The 20,521-nt window shown below is 39.5% G+C and overlaps 1 protein-coding gene across 4 annotated transcripts in view; it reads left to right on the plus strand.

Moving 5' to 3' along the window:
• TNRC6A (trinucleotide repeat containing adaptor 6A) overlaps positions 1–20,521 on the plus strand; it is a 97,930-nt gene that overhangs the window by 45,345 nt on the left and 32,064 nt on the right. For 2 of the 4 annotated variants that reach the window (XM_069570369.1, XM_069570371.1), the window contains 2 exons: positions 7,437–7,835; positions 17,601–20,177. In XM_069570369.1, coding sequence (XP_069426470.1) covers positions 7,437–7,835; positions 17,601–20,177 — 2,976 coding nt within the window. The remainder of the gene's footprint in view (positions 1–7,436; positions 7,836–17,600; positions 20,178–20,521) is intronic. The other 2 variants (XM_069570370.1, XM_069570372.1) reach the window with 1 other exon arrangement.

A 20,521-nucleotide genomic window follows, 5' to 3' on the forward strand; every position in this document is an offset into this window, starting at 1 on the left:
TTTAGAACTTTGGATATTAAATTGTTTATTTATTGGTTTTTTATTTGAATGTAAGACTAATGCTGTGGGTTTTTCTTTTTTTCCAATTAATAGATTTTTTTTTTAAGCAACAGTTTAAGGTTTACAGAATGAAACGATGTTTTTACATTAAGAAATGCCAGAAAATTAGGGAAAAAGTAGAAAAAAGCAAAAGTTAATAATTTAATTGTGATATTGTTTCACAGAGTCTTGATTTGGAATACAGTGCAGGAAGATGTGGATTTAAATTCTTTCTTGAGTAATTTTTCCATTTTCAAAAGTTAACATGCTTGCTTATTTCTGGGCCAATTCAAATTTTGCTTATCTCCTTTAAACTACAGAAGACAAATTGGGTCATGGTATGGCCGAAAAAGAAGTAAAAGTGAAAAATGGCAGTGAATATGTTGTATACTAGCTGAATGAAGTTTCTTCAGAATACTTTTCTGATATTATGGATAATATAATGTTAGGGCTAATTAGAGTGTCTTTTCCACATTAACAAGCATATTGACTAAACTTGCCTTGTTTTCTGGATGCCCATTTGTGACCAGTGAGTTACTCAGCAGTGTACTTAGGCAGTGACCGTCATGGTCCTTACTCTTTCTGCTTCTCTTGATTGTTCTTTGTCCTTCTTCATTGGTTCCCGATTATCCCACCTCTTGAACGTTGGTGTTGTTTCATCCTTAGTATCATTCTGCATTGTTTTTCTGGATTCAGTCATCTTGTATATGCTGACGGTTCATAAGTTGTTATTCAACCAGTAGTTCTTGACCGTTCGCTATGTTTGGTTCTGGGAACACCAGTGGAGAAAGGAAGAAAAGATAAGAAACCTGCACTTAAAGAGCACATTGCAGTGTAAGAGATGCCCCAGAGTTTTGTGGGAGTGGGGGAGGGGCGTTGTCATAATAGACTGCTAATGTTAGCTGAGTCTGGGAGAGGGAGAAGTCGGGGGGTGATTGGTTGTTTCCTTGGAAAGGTGGTGGACAGAAATACTTTGAAGAAAGGAATGCCATAGAAGCGCATGATACCTTTTGGAAAACCGTTGACATTTGATGCAGAAGAGGAGATGTATGTGGATATAGCAGGGTTATGAATCTGGACAAGTGGTAAACAGGGGCTGTGTTAAAGACTTTGCATTAATTCTGAGAGCACTTTAAAAATATGGATAATATAGGGCAGAGGTTTGGGAAAAGAGGGTAGGGTGGGATCAACACTTAAGGAGACTAGTTGGGTTTTTGCATGATTGAATTGATGAGTCTAACCTATTCTTTCTAAGTCTTGCCATTTCTTATTTTACAGCTTCATAGCTTCCTTTTCTACCTGTATGTTGAATGCTAAACCCATATTTTTAGAAAGTTCAAACTTTTACTGAATTCTAGAACCATCTTGCTCCCAATCACTCAGCATTCCTATAGCAGTGGTTTTCATAGTTTACCTGAGGCCACATGAGAGGCTCCCTGAAGTTCTCTTGAGACCCACAAGATTAAAACTGTTTCCATTATAATAGCAAGACTTTATTTGTCTAGTTCACTTATCTCTCATGAGTGTATAGTGAAGTTTTCTAGAGGGCACACAATGTGCAAATCAGAACCAATTGGATGCAGAAGTGGTTGTGAGAATCCACCTGCCTTCTGTTAAGGCAGATGTTAAAGGGATTTGCAAAAATATAAAACAATGCATGCTTTTTTTTTCTTCTTTTTTTGGGAAATAGTTTTTTTTTTTTTTGAAAAAAGAACTTTTAATATATAAAGGATTTTCCTAATGATTTAATAAATATTTTAAAATTTTCTTTAATTTTCTAGCATGGTATATATCTGTAGGTGTAACCCACATAAATGAAAGATTTTTGGTGTTCCATATTTTTAAAATTGTAAAGGGGTCTTGAACCAAAAAGTTTAAGAATGGCTGTCCTACAGTAATAAACCTAACAACAACAACAAAAACTAATTGAATGCGTTCTCTCACACATACTTCCCAGATTTAATTTTTTCTCTATTTCATATCTTTGTAAATGGTACCACTCTCTACTCAAATTTCAAGCCAGAAACTTGGGGTTCATCTACCTTTTTAACCTAAATGGTAATAGTAATCACTAATATTTGTTGAATACTAATCATGTGCCACATACAGTTTTTATTAATAATTCTTTACATCCATTATTGTGTTAAAGCCTCACAAAACCCTATAGGTATTGGTATTAATATTTAACTGTATTTTACAGATGAAGAAAAGGTACAGAGGGAATAGATACCTTGCCCATGGTCATGTAGCTACCAAGTTTCAAAGCCAACCCAGCCAGTCTTTTGAACCTGTACTTCTTTGTTCTGTAACAGTTTATGCAGGATAGATACATGTTTCTTGAGGACTTTATTTACACACACACACTCCCTGTGAAGTCATCTGGACCAAGTGCTTTTTAGAGAGGTAAATCTTGCAGGACCTTTTAATGTCCTCTACCGTTACTATACCATAGGATCTTCTACTCCTCTGTGAGCTCATTTTGGGAAACTATATTTTGTAGAGCAGAGACTGGAAAACTATATCCTGCAGGCCAAATCTGGCCCACTGCCTGCTTCTTTATGTGAAGTTTTGTTGGCACACAATCATATCCATTCATTTACGTGCTGTCTGTAGCTGTTTTTTGTGCTACAGCAGCGAGTTGAGTAGTTGTAACAGAGACTGTATGGCCTGGAAAGCCTAAAATGTTTACTGTCTGGCCCTCTACAGAAAAGGTTTGCCAAGCCATTAGCTGGGTTTTCTGTTTTATTGGTATATATTACACATAGTATCTTGTCTTTACAGACTCTCTATATATGAAGTTATGTGTTTTTCCCCCAGTACTATTTATATTTCTTCTATTTCCCCCATTGTTTGGGATTACTAAAATTTTGTCTGATGTATTAGTAATAGTGTTAATGTTGGTATTCGATCTTATGCTGTGCCCTACAACAATTTGAATAGCATTTGATTTAGAGATATGTTCTGTAACAGTGTGCTAGCTTTTTAAAAAGTGAAGTATGCATGGTAGTTTTGATCAAACTAGCTGATCCTCATGGATGATTTAATAATTTCTTCATTTCTTTTGTGCTAATTAGACTATCTTTTCTGCCTCTTCTGGAATCTTGTGGTAAATAATTACCTCCTCCAGTTTTTCTAATTATCTATAAGTTGAGCCTAAAGAAATATCTTAATTTTAGAAATCATCTCATTTTTTACATTTTTAAAAAGTTAGGTTAACTGGTTGTTTACTTCTCTCTTAGAATCATGCCTTGGATTTATTGGTTCACTGTTTTGCATTTCAAAAAAATTGAATCAACAGTGTAAAATATTTCAGATCAGTATAAAACTATAGCATATATTGTTTATAGTCTTTTAAAAATATTTGTCTCATATATTTAAATCTTTATTTGCTTATCGATTCATGTTTGAAGCCACTGGTTTCTGTTTTTATCTTTACCAATGTCTTACCTCTTCTTTTCTGTTGGATTTTTAACTTGAGTTGGTTTCTTCACATTCTCATTCCCTGGTTTAGTCATGTCTTAAAATTTATTGTGTGTATTGTTTTCATGATTTTTTTTTTTTTGATAGCTCTAAAGTCCTGGTATTTATTTCCTCTTCAACTCAAGATTTATTTGAATAAGGCAATTTTAGTTGCTAGTTTTTCTAGTGTGATTACATTGTAGTCCAGGAATATCCTCTGTATTACTCCTACTTTTTGTAATTCATTGATATTTTCTTCAGTGCTGAATGGTTTGTGTATGCACTTCCTGACTATTTCATGAGTAATTGTCAAAAAGGTTTTGCCTTTTTTTTTTTTTTCAGTTTTTCTTTTCTGTCTCTACTTGGTTTGCGTGTTTTGATATTAAGATTTAGTATATAAAGGTTCTTAGCTGGTTGTTTCTTTTTAGTTGGTTTCTTTATCATTATGCAAAATCTTTTTAATGCTTTCTCTTTGAATTTTAAACGTGTGCTTTCGTCTAAATTTTGTTAGCATCTCTTGTTAGTGTATCTGTCTCTGTACTTTTTCCCACCAGTTTTCCTGAATTGTTTTGTTTCAGGAGTGATTTTTGCAAAGTGTATCCCTTAAGTTTGTTTTTTCTTTTCTTAACCCTTTTTATGGTCTTTAGTAACTAGTTAATTTAACCATTCACATTTTTATTGTGATTACAGATATTCTGAAGCTTATGCTTGGCATTTCATTTTGTATTTCATGTTAAGCACAATTTTAAAATAATTCTCTTTATTGCATTTTCTGTGTCTGTTGAATGGTCTTGTCATTTTCCCCTCTTCTAGTGGTTCAGATATTTACTGACATGATTAATCTAAGCTTTACACGTAGACAGTAGCCAAAATTGCTCATGTTTATTTCTGTTACCCCACAGCCCCACCCGTACCCTGGCACACCCCCATGCACTGTTAGCTCCTTTATTCTTTACTACGACATCCCAAGTTTCCATCTGAGACTTGACTTCAGATTATTTAGTTTTATAATCAGTAGTTACGTCTCAGTGTTTTTTGCTGGCATCACTGAAGTTTTCTGGCCCTAGAGACTAGTATCTATCAATATTTCAGCCTCTTTTTCTCTATGGCACTTTATTGATGAAAAATACAGGAGTTCTTTGAAGTTTTGAGGTAAGTGTGGGGTTGCTGGGTGATCAGTGTAATACTGCTTCTGAATTCCTACTTGCTTCTACAGTAGCATTAGGGTTCTTGTACGTGTCTTTATGTAAGTTATCTTCCTACTTTCTTGAATGTATTAAAGAACACTTTCCTGTTGCTATCTGACATATAAAACATCTTCTTTGGGTATTAAATTGCTGTCACAGTCTTTTCCCTTTAGGAATAAAGTGGTGGACAAACTTACTTTTTAGCAGTAGGTAACTATAAAACTTTAAGGTTACATTCAATTGCCAGATACCATACTGAGCTCAATATTAGGCATGTAAAAATGGAGTTAAGAGTTTTTATCTGCCTTATAATATCATAGTTAACATATATTTGATCCTTTTGGTTTCAGATATATATTAGAATATTCTAGTTTGGAGAAGGCAACAGCACCCCACTCCAGTACTCTTGCCTGGGAAATCCCATGGATGGAGGAGCCTGGTAGGCTGCAGTCCATGGGGTCGCTAGGAGTTGGACACGACTGAGGCGACTTAGCAGCAGCAGTAGCAGTAGCACTTCCTTATTTTCCTCACGACCAAGGAATATACATTATTGTTACATTCTAAGAGTATTAACTTGTCTAGGAGGCAAAATTTTCATACATAAAGTAATTAGACCTATAATACACTGGGCCCAAATTGTTAATAAGAGGCTTTCCAGTCGTCAAGAATAGAAGGACTTTGAAGCAATAGTTGGAATATTTGTAATCTAAGGAATTCTTCCTGAACTACAATTTTTTTGTATTACTTTAGAAAAGTCAAAGTCAGATTTTTTAAAAAACAAGAGGTCAAGATCATATATTGGTATCAGTAATATAAACTAAATCCTCCAGCTGTTCAGAGAAAGAAGACAATAATAAGGCTAGACCATTGAATGAGAGGCGGCTGTAGATCTGAGCGCTTGTAAGAGGAAGTTGAGTGACTTGGAAACAATCTAGGTAACCAGTACTTTATCACAGAATCATATACATTGTAGGTATTTGATGACTATTTCTTGTTGGAGGCTGCAGTAATGGCTTCTGTTATACTGAGTCTTTACATTATGCTGGGTATTAGACCAACACTGTATCATATAGACAAGGAAGAAGATGCAGAAATAACCTAGCTCATGAGTGGCAGGGCTGTTTTAGTCTCAGGCCTGGTGCTCTTAACTCTTGAAGAGTTTTCTCAGTGTCCTCACCAATCACGTGGAGATGAATCACTGTTTATTTGACAGTGGCATCTGCAAAGCTGATTAAATTGCTACAAAAGAATAAAGTGATATTGTGCCAATCATTTAAAAGTAGACACTATGTATAAGCATTTTGCTGCAGATTTGGTTCCAGGCCACTGCGATAAAGTAAATATTGCCATAAAGCAAGTCACGAATTTTTTGGTTTCCCAGTGCATATAAAAGCTATGCTTACTCTGTCCTGTAGTCTAAGATATTTAATAGTATTATGTCTTTAAACAGTGTACATACCTTAATTTTAAAATAATTTATTGCTTTAAAAATGCTAATCATTAGCTGAGCCATTGTGGGTCCCAAGCTTTTTGCAGCAGTAACATCAAAGATCACTGATCATAGTTCACCATAATAAATATAATGAAAAGGTTGGAAATACTGTGAGAATGACCAAAAGGTGAGACAGACTGACAAAGTGAGCAGATGCTGTTGGGAAAAAAATGCCGCCAATAGACTTGCTCGGTGCAGGGCTGCCACACACTTTCCATACAAACATGCAGTATCTTCGAAGTGTGATCAAGCAAAGCACAGTAAACCAGAGTATGCTGCCTAGCCTTATGTTTGGTGCTCTGTAAACATTATTAACATACTCAACCGTAGGATAGCTCTGTGAGGAATAGGTGTTACCCTGTTTCACAGAGGAGACCACAGGCTCAGGTTTATACAGCTTGTCCGGGCTTTTTAAGGCATCGTTGGGATTGAAACCTGGGTCTATCTGGCACCAAAAGTTCATAGACCATGCTGCCTCTCTGTAGTTTTAGAGATTGGGTATGGTTTCCCTGGTTTAGAGTATTTCCACCAGTTAACTTATTTAATCTCTTTTAGGAGTCCAGAAATTCACTGTAGTTTCCAACTGTTTGTACCATAGGCAGATTGTGTTTCTCCGAATTGCTTAAGCCAGCATATTCAAATTATTACTCTAGTTTAGGTTAGTCTCACAGATCTCATTGTATGATCTTTGTATTTTGTCCCTCTTCTGAATTTTTCTTATTTGATTCAGATTTTACATTTTAATAACAAAAAATAGTGTTAACCTTGTCTAGCAGGATTATTTTCTGCCCTTACCCTTGTGTTGTCTTTCAAAGATGAAAACTAGGGATCAAATGCATTAAGAATGAGGCAAATTCAGAACAGTCACCCAGGACTTGAAGATTCTTTAGGGATTACCAAAACTTTGTCAACTTTGTTCTTTTAGTCACTGTGAGTTACAGAGTTGTACGATCAGTGCTTGTTCTCTAATCAGAGAGAACGAGGGAAAGAGGTGGTGAGCTGAGCTGTCACCCAGGACAGGGAATGCTGATAGCTGTCCATTCCTGTATCAGATAGGTAGGTAGCTGAAGTAAAAATCTGATGCTTGGCAGTGATCCTTCCCAAGAAAACTGAGCCTGGGAATGAGGATACCCCTGCACACATAAGGAGTCTATTCCTTTAGGATTGTTTTCCTTGGGGCCTTTTTGCTTGGATGGCTTGCAATGGAGGTACACTTTACTGGCTAATCTTTTCCACCCCTTTTCTTTTGTTGGGATTAGTGCCAGAACAGATAAAGCCCAGTGTAAGCCAGCCTCAGCCTGCCAACTCTAATAACGGCACTTCCACAGCAACCAGCACTAATAATAATGCCAAGCGAGCCACAGCCAGCAATCAGCAGCAGCAGCAGCAGCAGCCGCAACCGCAGCAGCAGCAACCGCAGCAGCCACAGCAGCCGCAGCCGCCACCACAGGCCTTGCCTCGGTATCCCCGGGAAGTACCACCTCGATTTCGCCACCAGGAACATAAGCAGCTTCTAAAGAGGGGTCAGCATTTTCCCGTCATAGCAGCAAACCTGGGATCTGCTGTTAAAGTGTTAAGCAGCCAGTCAGAAAGCAGTGCTTTAACAAATCAACAGCCACAAAATAACGGAGAGGTGCAGATCAGCAAAAACCAGTCAGGTGAGAGAAGGCATTTCTTACGAGACTCCAACTATCATCGTTAGCAGTGTAGCAGGTTTATAAATTCATGCCTATTGGGTGATGTATTTGTATTCATCAGTATCTGGGTTGTAAAGTAAGAATTCTATGCAGGAACTTGTGAATGGGGAATCTTAAAATGTTTCCTGTAAGTTAACTGTCACTCTCCCTTCAGATCTTAACTCATTTTAGTAAACAGCTTATAGAGCTGAAGTTATATGCTAACCAGTTGTGTATATTAACTGCATTTAATCCTCAACAACCCTGTGAGGTATCAGCTGTTCTTATCTCTGCTTTTCAGTAGAGGAAACTGAGGCACCAAGACAAAAATGGCTTGAGATCGGTTACCACGTGCCATAAAAAAAGACCACCACCCATGAAAGTTCTGTTCAGAGCACGTGCATTTGGTTATTATCCCAGAGTGGCTTTTCTTAGCTCATTAATGATTGTGAGGCAGAAAATAAGTTTAGCATGTGATTAGTTTTCTCAGAGTCCAGATTATTTCCCTGTATTCTGACGATTGGTTTGTCCATTCATTTATTGAACTATTTTGATGCTTTTATCCCAAGCCATGTAGAGAATTGAGGATAGTCAAGATTCCCACACATGAAAGCAGTAGCAGACCAGTAACCAGCCCGAGTCTCTGGAGCCAAATGGACCTGGTTTTTTAAGTCCTGGCTCCACAGTATACCAGCGTGTGACCTTGGCAGGTCACTAAATTGCTCCGTGTGTCCAAGTCTCATCTGAGAAGCCTTTCCTAACTGTCCCAGGCAGAGTTACTCACTTTCTGCCTCTGTGCTCTCTTCCATACCAGGAACTGCTCTATACTTTATCATCCAGTATTTCACAGCTAATAAGTAGCAGAGCCTGCACTCACACTGAGATCTGTCTGACTCCAAAGCTGTGCACGTAGCAACCATGCCGTGCTTTGGCAGCCTACTGGTTATGATAGGTGAGGAAGCAGAGGGCACACATGTGATTTTCTGGCATAGGTAATTAGAGAAGCAAGTTATTGGAAAGGGTGCAAACTTAAATCATCAGCCTGAGTTAATACTTACCCCTACACACTTATCACTGAGTAAGCTTGGCCAAATGACTTATCAGACCGTCTTTGCTAATCTGTGAAGTGTAATGCCCAGTCCATAAGGTTGCCTTGACAATTATGCTATGTGACATGTTAAAGCAGCTAGTTTAGGGTCAGATATTTGTGCACTGAATGAATTATTTTCCCTGAGACTTTTCTAGAAGGACCTGTGCTTTTCAGGAGGAAGAGTCTGGTTGAGACATGTTACATCTAATGCCAAGCAATTAATAATTCAGTTTGAAGTTCCTCTAGGAAGTCAGCTTGGAAGCAGTTGTATTGCATCATCAACATCATTGTAGTTAAGACTTCAGAGAGGTTATATATGCAGCAAATTCTTGAGTACCTACTGCAAGCTAAGCAATGGTGGCATATTTAACAAACAGGAAAGTGGGATAGTAACTTTAGGAAATACATGTTGAATATGCTTTTTCAACTGGGGACATGAAAGAGCGAAGCTGTTTTTGAAATGGGAACAATGGGAGTACAAGAATTTTCTCAAAGATCAGTATGGGTCAGGAAACCCAAAAGTGTCACGCGTATACATTCAGGTGAAAAGAAGCCTAAGATGTGGACATAGGAAGAAGCCTTCAAAAAAGCAAAGGGCTGAGGAGGAAGGATATCCCGCCTGTTTCTAAAACAGGTTCACAAAGGTGGACAGTGTTAATGTGGAGGCTAAGATGGGAACAAGATGGGTACAGCAGTCTGACTAAAATTTAGAATTAAATCCCAAAACAGAGAATGCAGAAGATGCAAGCAAAGCATTCTTCAAGAGAACCAGACTTGTGCTTTTGTCTTTTTTTAAACATTTGTGAGTCCCCTTTTACCAGTGTAGTTTCATGTTTATGTTAAAATATTTTTGTAGGTGCTACTAGGAATGATAATAGAAACATAATGGAGCCTTGGGTATCTGTTTATTAGAGAGGACTTCTTAGATCAGTCCTGGCTCCTGAAGGGCTAATAATAAATAATAGTGACAGTAATAATATAGTGACTGACTAACCCTTATGGGGTACTTATGACCCACACACTGTTTTAACATGTTAAATTTTCATTTTACAGATTAGAAAATAGCCTAGTGATCAATGAAGAGCAGTGTACTAGACAGTATAAATAACATGAACGATAGCCCAGAAATCTGATAATCGGCGTGTTGTGAAACTATATGTAGTTCAGAAATGTGGGAACACATCCTTGACTGTCTTTGTCTGTCTGTATTTGACTTTTTTAGTTTTCTGACCAGAGAGAGGTGATGGAGTAGATTTGACATTTAAATTGATACATACAGTAGCACACAGAAATTTACTTAAAAGTTTTCATAGTAAAGATGAGGAGTGCTGGTTTCACTTGCCTTGGCTTCACAGAATGCATTTCTCACTTATTCACTGCACTGAAGAGGAGGGCTAGTGCCTAGTCTAAATTAGAGGTCACACAACTAAATCCTTCATAGGCTAGCAGGTAAGTAGAGTGAAGGATGAAAAGAAGTCATGGGAACTGTGGTAAATGTATGCATTTAAGTTTCTTTGAACCGCACAGCTCTGCAGGTGGAGTTGCCAGCTTGTGGCTGTGCCGCACGCACGTAGTGATGGTTGCAGTAGCCACTCTCTCGCAGTTGATTTCTTAAAGCCTTAAGGTGTAAGACCCTCCTACTCCCCAAATAACCCTTGAGTCTGGGGGGACTAATGTGCTTTACCAGGGCTGGCGGCAGTGTTGTTCTTGTGAGCCAGAGCGTTCCAGGTCACATTTTACCATCAGCTGACATGACACATTCAGAAAACTGAAGTCGATGGGCAAACACTCATATGCCCTCGCCTCAAATCCAGCTGCTGTTGGTAGACCATGTACATGCACACGCACCTATGTGCCTCACCGTTCACTGCGCTTCACCTTTATTACTCCTCCAGGTAATTTTTTAAAGAATAGAGTAGTCTTCTATACAGCGAGGACACCACTATCACCCTTAAGCAAAAGAGGGAGATTTTCAGCAGTATCCTGTGATACGTAGTTTGTATTCAGAATTTTGCAGATGGTACCAAGAATGTGTTTTGGTTTATAGTGAGAGGCAGCTTAGCACACATACACACCATTTATATAAAATAAGAAGCTTGCAAAATAGCATTATGCCTTGCATATGAATGAATTCAAATACAGCATTTTGTGTGGTTATTACTCAGTTACCTACTGTGGGAGAAATGAGATATAATCAAGAGAAAGTACACAGGAGTTTTCTGTTAGTAGTATATTTCCTAAGGTGAGCGGTGTGTGAACGTTTTTGTATTAATGCTATAGATTTTCCTGTGTTTCTTTCTTTCTTTTTTTTAAAGAAACTTAAGTGTGAAGTATAAATTACTAAAAATTAGGGCTGTTCTAATGAAAAAACTGTTACCAGAAATGTTTCAAGGTTAGAATACTGTCCACCGACCTGTGCTCAACTGTCTTTTTAGTGCAGTAAATGTACATCCTTGCTGTCCTGTGACTTCTTGCTCTAAGCGTGTCCCATGGTCTGTAAACATATTTTAAGTCTTTATAATCTTTAAAAGAAATTTCTTTAATCTCCCATTCTCTTGGGATTATTGTAGACTTTCTCTTTACTTTCTTTTAGAGTTCTTAAAAAAATAATCTATCCTTAGACTCTCTAATACATTGCTTCAGTCCTGTGTCATCTGGCTTCTGCTCACTTGATTAAAATAGTTCTTGCTAAGGTCACTGATCTGAATGCCAAATCCAGACTTTTTTATTTTTAATTGTGGTTTAAAAAGCAGACTTACCAAAAAACTTCCAAAAAAACAGACTTACCCATTTTTATCTTAATAGATATCTACATTTTTTTTTGATCATTGACCATGTTCTCCTTTTTAAAGCCCTTTCATTCTCTGATTTTCCTTTGACCAGTTTTCAGCCTTTTTCCCTCCTATGGCTTTGTTTCATCTCTCTCCCCAGTTTTAGGTTTCATGTCTTCTGGATGTCTTCAGCCACTGTTGGGCCCTTCAAACTCAACATGTCTGAAATTGAACTCAGTTATCTTGCCGCATACTGGTTTTTCATTCTGGATCCCATTGCTTGAAAGGTTGGCACCCCCATTCATCCACTCACCCGTCTAGAAATCTTAAGCTCATGCTTCACACTCCCTCTTCTTCGCGTCTCACAGGCTGCTGGTTTGCCATGCCCAGCTGGCTTTAAGTCCAGAACAGCTCTTGGCTGTGCTCCCTCCTCTGCGCTGCTGCCGCCATTGACTCAGTTCAGACATGCAGCAGCTCTTCTGTAGCTCTGTCAGACTCCATCTCTCAGACCAGAAGCCAGTCAGAATCCATGTATTGCTTCTGGTTGTCGTACTGCTTCTGTCTATAACCATCTTTAACCTAGGCTCTCAGCCTGTTTCTCTGGATGGCTGCTACACCTATTCGTTTACATGTTATCTGTGGCTGCTTTCCAGCTACTGTGGTAGAGTAGTCACCACAGAGACTGTTTGGCTGGCAGAACCTAAAATATTTGTTAATTGGACCTTCACAGAAAACCTTTGCCAGCCCCTGGACTAGAGATTAGAATAACTAAGGAAAACATTTTTCACTTTCTCGCTCAAGTGCTATTTGAAATTGTGCCCCTGAAGTTCTCTCGTATTCCAAATGATAACATCTCATACTTCCTGGAAATGCTGTAAGGCCTTGCTTTCTGGTGAGATTGGAAGTCTTTAAGGCAGAAAGCATATATTGGGCTATTTCGTTTGTTACATGATACATATTTAACTTAGAAAAATGTATGAATTTTCCTGGATCTAAATTCTTCATGACTGAATTATGCAGTCCCCTGAATTCTCACCAGTCTTTGCTCTACCCCATGTATCTTCTTTGTGAATAGGTGCTGTGTAATACACTGCTATATTCTTCTTTTATTTTTTTTTCCTTTTGGCCATGCCTCCTGGCTTATGGGATCTCAATTCCCCATCCAGGGATTGAACTCGGACCCTTGGTAATGAGAATGCAGAGTCCTAACCACTGGACTGCCTGGAATTCCCTCCCAGCCCACCCACTTTTAAAAAAATTGGAATATAGTTGGTTTGCAATGTTGTGTTCGTTTCTGCTGTACAGCAGAGTGAGTCAGCCACGAGTATACATATGCCCTCTTCCTTGGATTTCCTTCCCGTTTAGGTCACCACAGAGCACTGAGTAGAGTTCCCTGCACTAAACAGTCAGTTCTCATTGGGTGTCTATTTTATACATAGTAATATACATATGCCAATCCCAGACCTCCCCCCCCCCATTGTGTCCATACGTTTGTTCCCTCCATCTGTGTCTCTATTTCTGTTTTGCAAGTAAGCGTCTATACCATTTTTCTAGGTTCTGCTTGTCCTTTTATTTTTTAATACTCTTTTCGGGGTATAGTACCAGAGCTGCCCTCAGTCTTCCTATCGTAATTTTGTTTGAGAGTGGGGTGCTGATTTTAGATTTCACATGTTTTTTTCTCAGTTAAATGCAGCCTTCCAAATCTTGGTTTAAATTTTGTGTTTTGCGTTACACTGTGAAACTGAACTGTCCACTTTCCTCCCACCAGCGCAGGGGTTTACAGTCTCCCTGTTCCTCAGTTTCCTGGGAAAGCGTGACTGTCATCTTCTACTTACTAATGTTGCTGTATGTTTATCTTCCAGATCATTTGTAATGGTGGATTCTGGCTTCCTTGTGTGTTAAGGGAAGTGCATTATTTGACTTCTTTCAATTCTGAGGTAGTCTCCAACTGTGAAATGTTTTAGTTATGATCGCTGAGGAGTCCTGCACTTCTCACCCCACTCCCCCTGCCCCGCCCCGCCCTCCCCCGCCCCCCACACACAGATTTTTCTGTCTAAGCTGAAGTGTTTTTCATAACAAAAAGTGGTCTTTGTGACCTATCGTTGGTAAATGCAGTTTTTTGAGGTAGCCTCTTAATTTATGTTTTTGGGAAAGTATCAAGTATGTTCCAGATTAAAAATAGAGTTTTAGCTAATAATTACTGATGGCATCTCTTATTTTCCTAAAATACATGGGCATACACAGCAAAAGGCAGGTATGGACCATAATCTCCTCCAAAACTAGGTCATGGCCAGCCAGATTGTGAGAAAGTTTCGCTACCATTAAAGATTGGTTTGCAAAGTGTATTCTGCTGTTTTCTGGGGCATTTTGCTTTTGATGTATTCAGACATTAAAAAAAAAAAGAAAAAAAACCTTACCTTTCTTGTAAATAGCCAAGTTTTTTTTTTTTATAATGGTTTCTTTGCTTTTATGTATACGAAATTCTCATCACAAATTCGTGGTTTCATCTTTAACACTTGAATCATTTGGATTTACTTTTGATAGATCATCTCATTTAGGAAATCTTTAAAAGTATTGAATATTCCTTTTCTTTGGGTGATTTAAAATACTAACATTTGGCATATAACCTTAGATAATATACGTGGGTCCATTTCTGGATTAATTTTTCTGTTCTTACATACTCTGATAGGACAGTGCTGTTTAACTAGTGCATGATAAAAGTGGATTATGGATTTTATTTATATGTCTTATGTGAATTTTTATATCTCTTTAATCAAATTACTGACTCTTGTTAGTAAATTTTTATAATTAAACTCAGAAGGAATGTTGTTATATCTTCCTGTTGAGGAGCAAGTTTATATTTAATCAGGTTATCTGCTATGACCTACAATAAAATTTAATCGAATATTTTTGTTAACTTTATTTCAAAGCTTCCTTAATACTTTTTGTGGTTCCTATAATTTGGATCCTTTTCCATCCCATTTTCTTGTTGGTTATTTTTGGTGCATAGGAAAACTGGCTTTTTACATGTTAACCCTTTTTGTTCCTTTTCTACTATCTTGACCTCGTTTGGGGGGTTATATTTCATCAGTTTGTGCTTCTAGCACAAAGTTGAGTAGTTGTGCTGATAACAGATTCCTGTCTTTTCCCTGTTGTTAGGGGAATGCTGATTATGTTTCACTGTTAAATCCCAGGTCCACTCCTTTGTTTTCAACTTGGGTAGTTTTGTCTGTCTTTCTCAGTCTTGTTTTCTTATTCCTGTTGGGAAGTGGCAAGACACACGCACGCAAATAATAGATCAGAAGTACTTTTGCTACAGACCATGGCTTGACTGTTTTAGATTTGGAGAAAAGTGGAAGGTTTGGGACTTGCTGATGTTCTGGATTTGCTATTCACAGGAAAGAATCAAGGGTAAATCTTAGGTTTTAGAAAACTTACCAAGATGAAGAAAACTGGAAAAGAAGCAGGCTTGCTTTTTCCTTGGAGAGGAGGCGCCTGTGGAGGTATAATCTAGGAGTTAACAACCTTTTTGAGATATCTAAGTAGAGATTTAAAGTAAGCACGTTGGTGTATGGTTTTTAACTTTGCTCTTTATGAGAGAGGTATGGTAGAATGAATAACTTTGCAGATAGGACTGAAAATGATGATAATCATTGATACACATTAATTAGTGAAAAACTAATGGCCCTCATTTGTATCTGAATCAGATACAGTTCAAAGCAATTTTAGTTAGCAATCATTTAATCCTTGCAACTCTGTGAGGTAACTACTATTACTATTCCCACTTTATAGATGAAGAGTCCAAGGCACAGGAAGATTTGAGGGTCTTACCTGTAGTCACACAGCTGGTAGATAACAGAGTGACTTTTAAACCCAAGCAGGCTGGCTTCGAGAGTTTTACTCTGCATCACTGCACCAAACTGCCCTTCATAGAGCACTTATTTGAAGCCAGCAGTGAGCTGCATACTTTACGTATGAAACTAGGTTAACTAACAACCAGGTAAAGAAGTCCGTATGTACTGTGTATATTCCCATCTTACTAGTTTGGTCATACAGCTGCTACACAGACTTCAGTCTGGGTATCTCTAGAGTCCCAGCTATGTTCTGAGCCACCTTGCTTTTTTACTTTAGGATGAATTCTGATTTTCTCACCTTATTTTCTACAGCCCTTGAGCCTCCATTTCTTCATCTGTAAAGGGAAGGTAATGCCTACTCTAGGGCTGTTTCAAGGATTCAGTGACAGTATTCCACATAAAGCTTGTGCTCCAGCATGCTGAATGATTGCCAGCAGTGCAAGCACTGTTTGTTAGTGAGACTGATGTTTTTGTGTCCTTTATTTCCTGAGAAAAATCCTCCTCGTGGGCACTGAAAGATGAAAGGCTTTCCTTGGAAGCTTCGAACTGCCAAGTAATTTTTAGTTAGAGAGTGGAAGTCAGAAGCACTTAGAGAACTTCTAAGAAAATATATACATTTCATGAGTTATGTATACGTTTTTGGTCTCTGTTTAATCCCCACCCCCCCTTGTTTTTTGCTACTTGTTCTAGCTCTTCACCTTTTGCTGCTTAGCAATTATGCTTTGAGAAATAATGATGCATGTTGAATCTGATTTTCCATATCAGCAATACCCTCGTGGGCTTTTCTGGTTCCTCAGACAGTAAAGAATCCCCCTGCAATGCAAAAGGCCTGGATTTGTCCCGTGGGTTGGAAAGATCCCCTGGAGAAGGGAACGACTACCCACTCCAGTATTTTGGCCTGGAGAAGTCCATGGACAAAGGAACCTGGCAAGGTTACAGTCCATGGGGTTGCAAAGAGTCGGACACAACTGAGTGACTTTCATTTCACTATACCCTCACAATGAGTGATATTTTACTTTCTGGGCTTATAGCACCTAGTGTTTGGTTCATTATATCTGGGACATGACTTAAGCATATGTATTACTTACAAACACTAAATATGATGCTGATGACTACTGTAGTAAAGAACTACAATATGAACAACCCCCTGAGGACAGTCTAAATGCCCACATCTTATCTCTGAAGATTCCTAACTTAACCAGATTTTTAAACTGAATGAGAGTGATGCATTTGGGACAATTTTATAAGCAATAAAATAACTAGATGATAATACATACCAATAAGTCTGAAGTTTATAGGATTATATGACTAGTCATTAATGTCTTCAATGTCAGCAGTTGAATTTTTAATCATAACTTTGATCTTTAGCATATCAACTGTTTTTTGTTGTCTTCTAATAAACATGACTCAACACATTTTTATGAAGGCAATATTTCTACTTGTGTGCTGTATTTTTCAGATTGAATCTGAACACTAATGAAATGCAAATATAATGGAAAAGGCTTTATAATTCTTACAAACTTGTTATAATACCCAAAACAGTTGTGTGAAATAGCTATTCTAAAAACATGTGGATAAAAAAGGATTCCTAATATATTTCTAGTACATTTCACCAAGTTTGGCCTGTCCACTTGTCATTTCCCATTTGCATCCCAGCCCCTTTCTTTCTGAGGTTGGGCCTCCAAGCCTAGGTTGCTCCATCGTCCTAATAAATCATTTCTACCTTGTTCTTCCTGACTCCAAATTCTTTATTTGCTGATATGTTCATTCATTCATTCACATATATATTGAGGAGCTATTATGTTCCAGGTACTACTCTGTGCTCTTGGAATAACATAATGAACCAAGCAACAAATTTCCTGCCTATGTGGAATTAATTATTGAATACGGAAAGTTGGTGGCTGGGATATAACCAGTGCCCTTGTAATTATATTGCCAAGCGTTATATTTTGTTGAGGAGCCATACACATTTATAATATATTCATCATTTTGCCAAACACTTGATTTTTTGTGTGTTTCTTCTTTATTCTAGATATAAACCACAATACTTTAGGATCCCATTATGAAAATTCAGAGCGGGGACCTGTGTCGTCTACAAGTGACTCTAGTACAAACTGTAAGAATGCTGTTGTGAACGACTCCCCTGAGAAAGAAGCATGGCCCTCAGCCCCTGGCAGTGATCCGGAGTTGGTTTCAGAATGTATGGATGCTGATTCTGCCTCCAGTTCTGAATCAGAGCGACCCATCACTATCATGGCTTCAGGGAGCACAGGTGGTGAAAATGATGGCCTTCGGAATAGCGCTGGACTTGGATCCCAGAACAAGTTTGTGGTTGGTAGCAGCAGCAATAATGTGGGCCACGGAAATAGCACTGGGCCGTGGGGCTTTTCCCATGGAGCCATAATAAGCACATGTCAGGCCTCTGTGGATGCTCCTGAAAGCAAATCGGAAAGTAGCAACAATAAGATGAATGCTTGGGGCACTGTAAGTTCTTCATCAAATGGAGGGTTAAATCCAAGCACTTTGAATTCAGCTAGCAACCATGGTGCCTGGCCAGTATTAGAGAACAACGGACTTGCCCTAAAAGGGCCTGTAGGGAGTGGTAGTTCTGGCATCAATATTCAGTGCAGTCCCTTAGGCCAGATGCCTAACAATCAGAGTATTAACTCTAAAGTGGGTGGTGCTTCCACCCACGGTACCTGGGGAAGCCTTCAGGAAACTTGTGAATCTGAAGTAAGTGGTACACAGAAGGTTTCATTCAGTGGTCAACCTCAAAATATTGCCGCTGAAATGACTGGACCAAATAACACTACTAACTTTATGACCTCTAGTTTACCAAACTCCGGTTCAGTACAGAATAATGAACTGCCTAGTAATACAGGGGCCTGGCGTGTGAGCACAATGAATCATCCTCAGATACAGGCTCCCTCGGTTGTAAACGGCACTTCCCTTTCTCACCTTAGCAATGGAGAGTCAAAAAGTGGAGGCTCTTACGGTACTACATGGGGTGCCTATGGTTCTAATTACTCTGGAGACAAATGTTCAAGCCCTAATGGCCAAGCTAATGGTGACACTGTGAATGCAACTCTAATGCAGCCTGGCATAAACGGGCCTGTGGGCACTAACTTTCAAGTTAACACAAATAAAGGAGGCGGCGTGTGGGAGTCCGGAGCAGTGAATTCCCAGAGTGCCTCCTGGGGAAACGGTGCAAATCCTGGAGCAAGTCGAAGAGGATGGGGAGCCCCTGCACAGAACACCGGCGCTAATATGCCCAGCGTGGAGTGGAACAGACTGCCCAGCACCCAGCATCCCGGTGACAGTGTGGATGGCAGCGGTAAGAAGCTTACAAACGGGTGGAAGTCTGCTGAGGAAGAGGGCCAGGGCGCTGCCGCATCTCAGACGAATGAGCAAAACAGCGTGTGGGCCAAAACGGGAGGTGCAGTGGAGAGCGAAGGTAGTACAGAAAGCACTGGACGCCTCGAGGAGAAGGTGACTGGGGAAAATCAGAGCAGAGAGAGAAGAAAAGTGGACCAGCACACGTTACTCCAAAGCATTGTGAACAGAACTGACTTAGACCCCCGTGTCCTGTCCAACTCTGGCTGGGGACAGACTCCTATTAAGCAGAATACTGCCTGGGATACTGAAACATCACCTAGAGGGGAGAGAAAGACTGACAATGGGACAGAGGCCTGGGGAAGCTCTGCAACACAGACTTTTAACTCAGGGGCATGTGTAGATAAGACTAGCCCTAGTAGTAATGATACCTCATCTGTATCGGGGTGGGGAGATCCCAAACCTGCTCTGAGGTGGGGAGATTCCAAAGGCTCAAGCTGCCAGGGGGGATGGGAAGATGACTCTGCTGCTACAGGAATGGTCAAGAGCAATCAGTGGGGGAACTGCAAAGAAGAGAAGTCCGCATGGAATGATTCGCAAAAGAACAAACAGGGATGGGGTGATGGACAAAAGTCAAACCAAGGGTGGTCCGTCTCTGCCAGTGATAACTGGGGAGAAACTTCAAGGAGTAACCATTGGGGAGAGGCTAACAAGAAGTCTAGCTCAGGAGGTAGTGACAGTGATAGGTCTGTTTCTGGTTGGAATGAACTCGGTAAAACCAGTTCTTTTACATGGGGAAATAACATTAATCCAAATAATTCATCAGGCTGGGACGAATCTTCTAAACCGAATCCTTCCCAGGGATGGGGAGACCCTCCAAAGTCTAATCAGTCTCTAGGTTGGGGAGATTCATCAAAGCCGGTCAGTTCTCCAGACTGGAACAAGCAACAAGACATTGTCGGATCTTGGGGCATCCCGCCGGCGACAGGCAAACCTCCTGGTACAGGCTGGCTGGGAGGACCTATGCCAGCCCCAGCGAAAGAGGAAGAACCCACGGGCTGGGAGGAGCCATCCCCAGAATCCATACGTCGCAAAATGGAGATTGACGATGGGACTTCAGCTTGGGGAGATCCCAGCAAATACAACTACAAAAATGTGAACATGTGGAACAAAAACGTCCCAAATGGCAGCAGCCGCTCAGACCAGCAAGCACAGGTACACCAGTTGCTACCGTCTGCAGGTACCATCTCAAACAAAGAGGCAAGCGGTGGCTCCGGTAAGTTCTCGTTTTCTGCAGTCTTGATTATTTCTCATAGTGCTTCATAGTCGCAGGAGCCTTGTTTCAATTTACTGATTTTGGATGTGCACAGAAACCAATTTTTTTTTTAAACTCTAATCCAGGAGAAGTTTGTAGGGAAGAAGATTATGGGGAAGGTGTTACTGTCAGGAAGCGGCTCTGCCTTTGGTAGTATTGGCTGTGAATCCCACGTACTCCATTCTCTATCCAGAAAGTTATAGACGGCAGGATTGGAAAAGGGACGTCAAGTGGGAATACTGTGCACTTTCCTCATCTCACTTTTTCTGACTTGAGCCGTTAACATTTTGGTTTTATTATTTGAC

This window comes from Ovis canadensis, chromosome 24 (genome assembly GCF_042477335.2).
Source record: "Ovis canadensis isolate MfBH-ARS-UI-01 breed Bighorn chromosome 24, ARS-UI_OviCan_v2, whole genome shotgun sequence".
Lineage (NCBI taxonomy): Eukaryota > Metazoa > Chordata > Mammalia > Artiodactyla > Bovidae > Ovis > Ovis canadensis.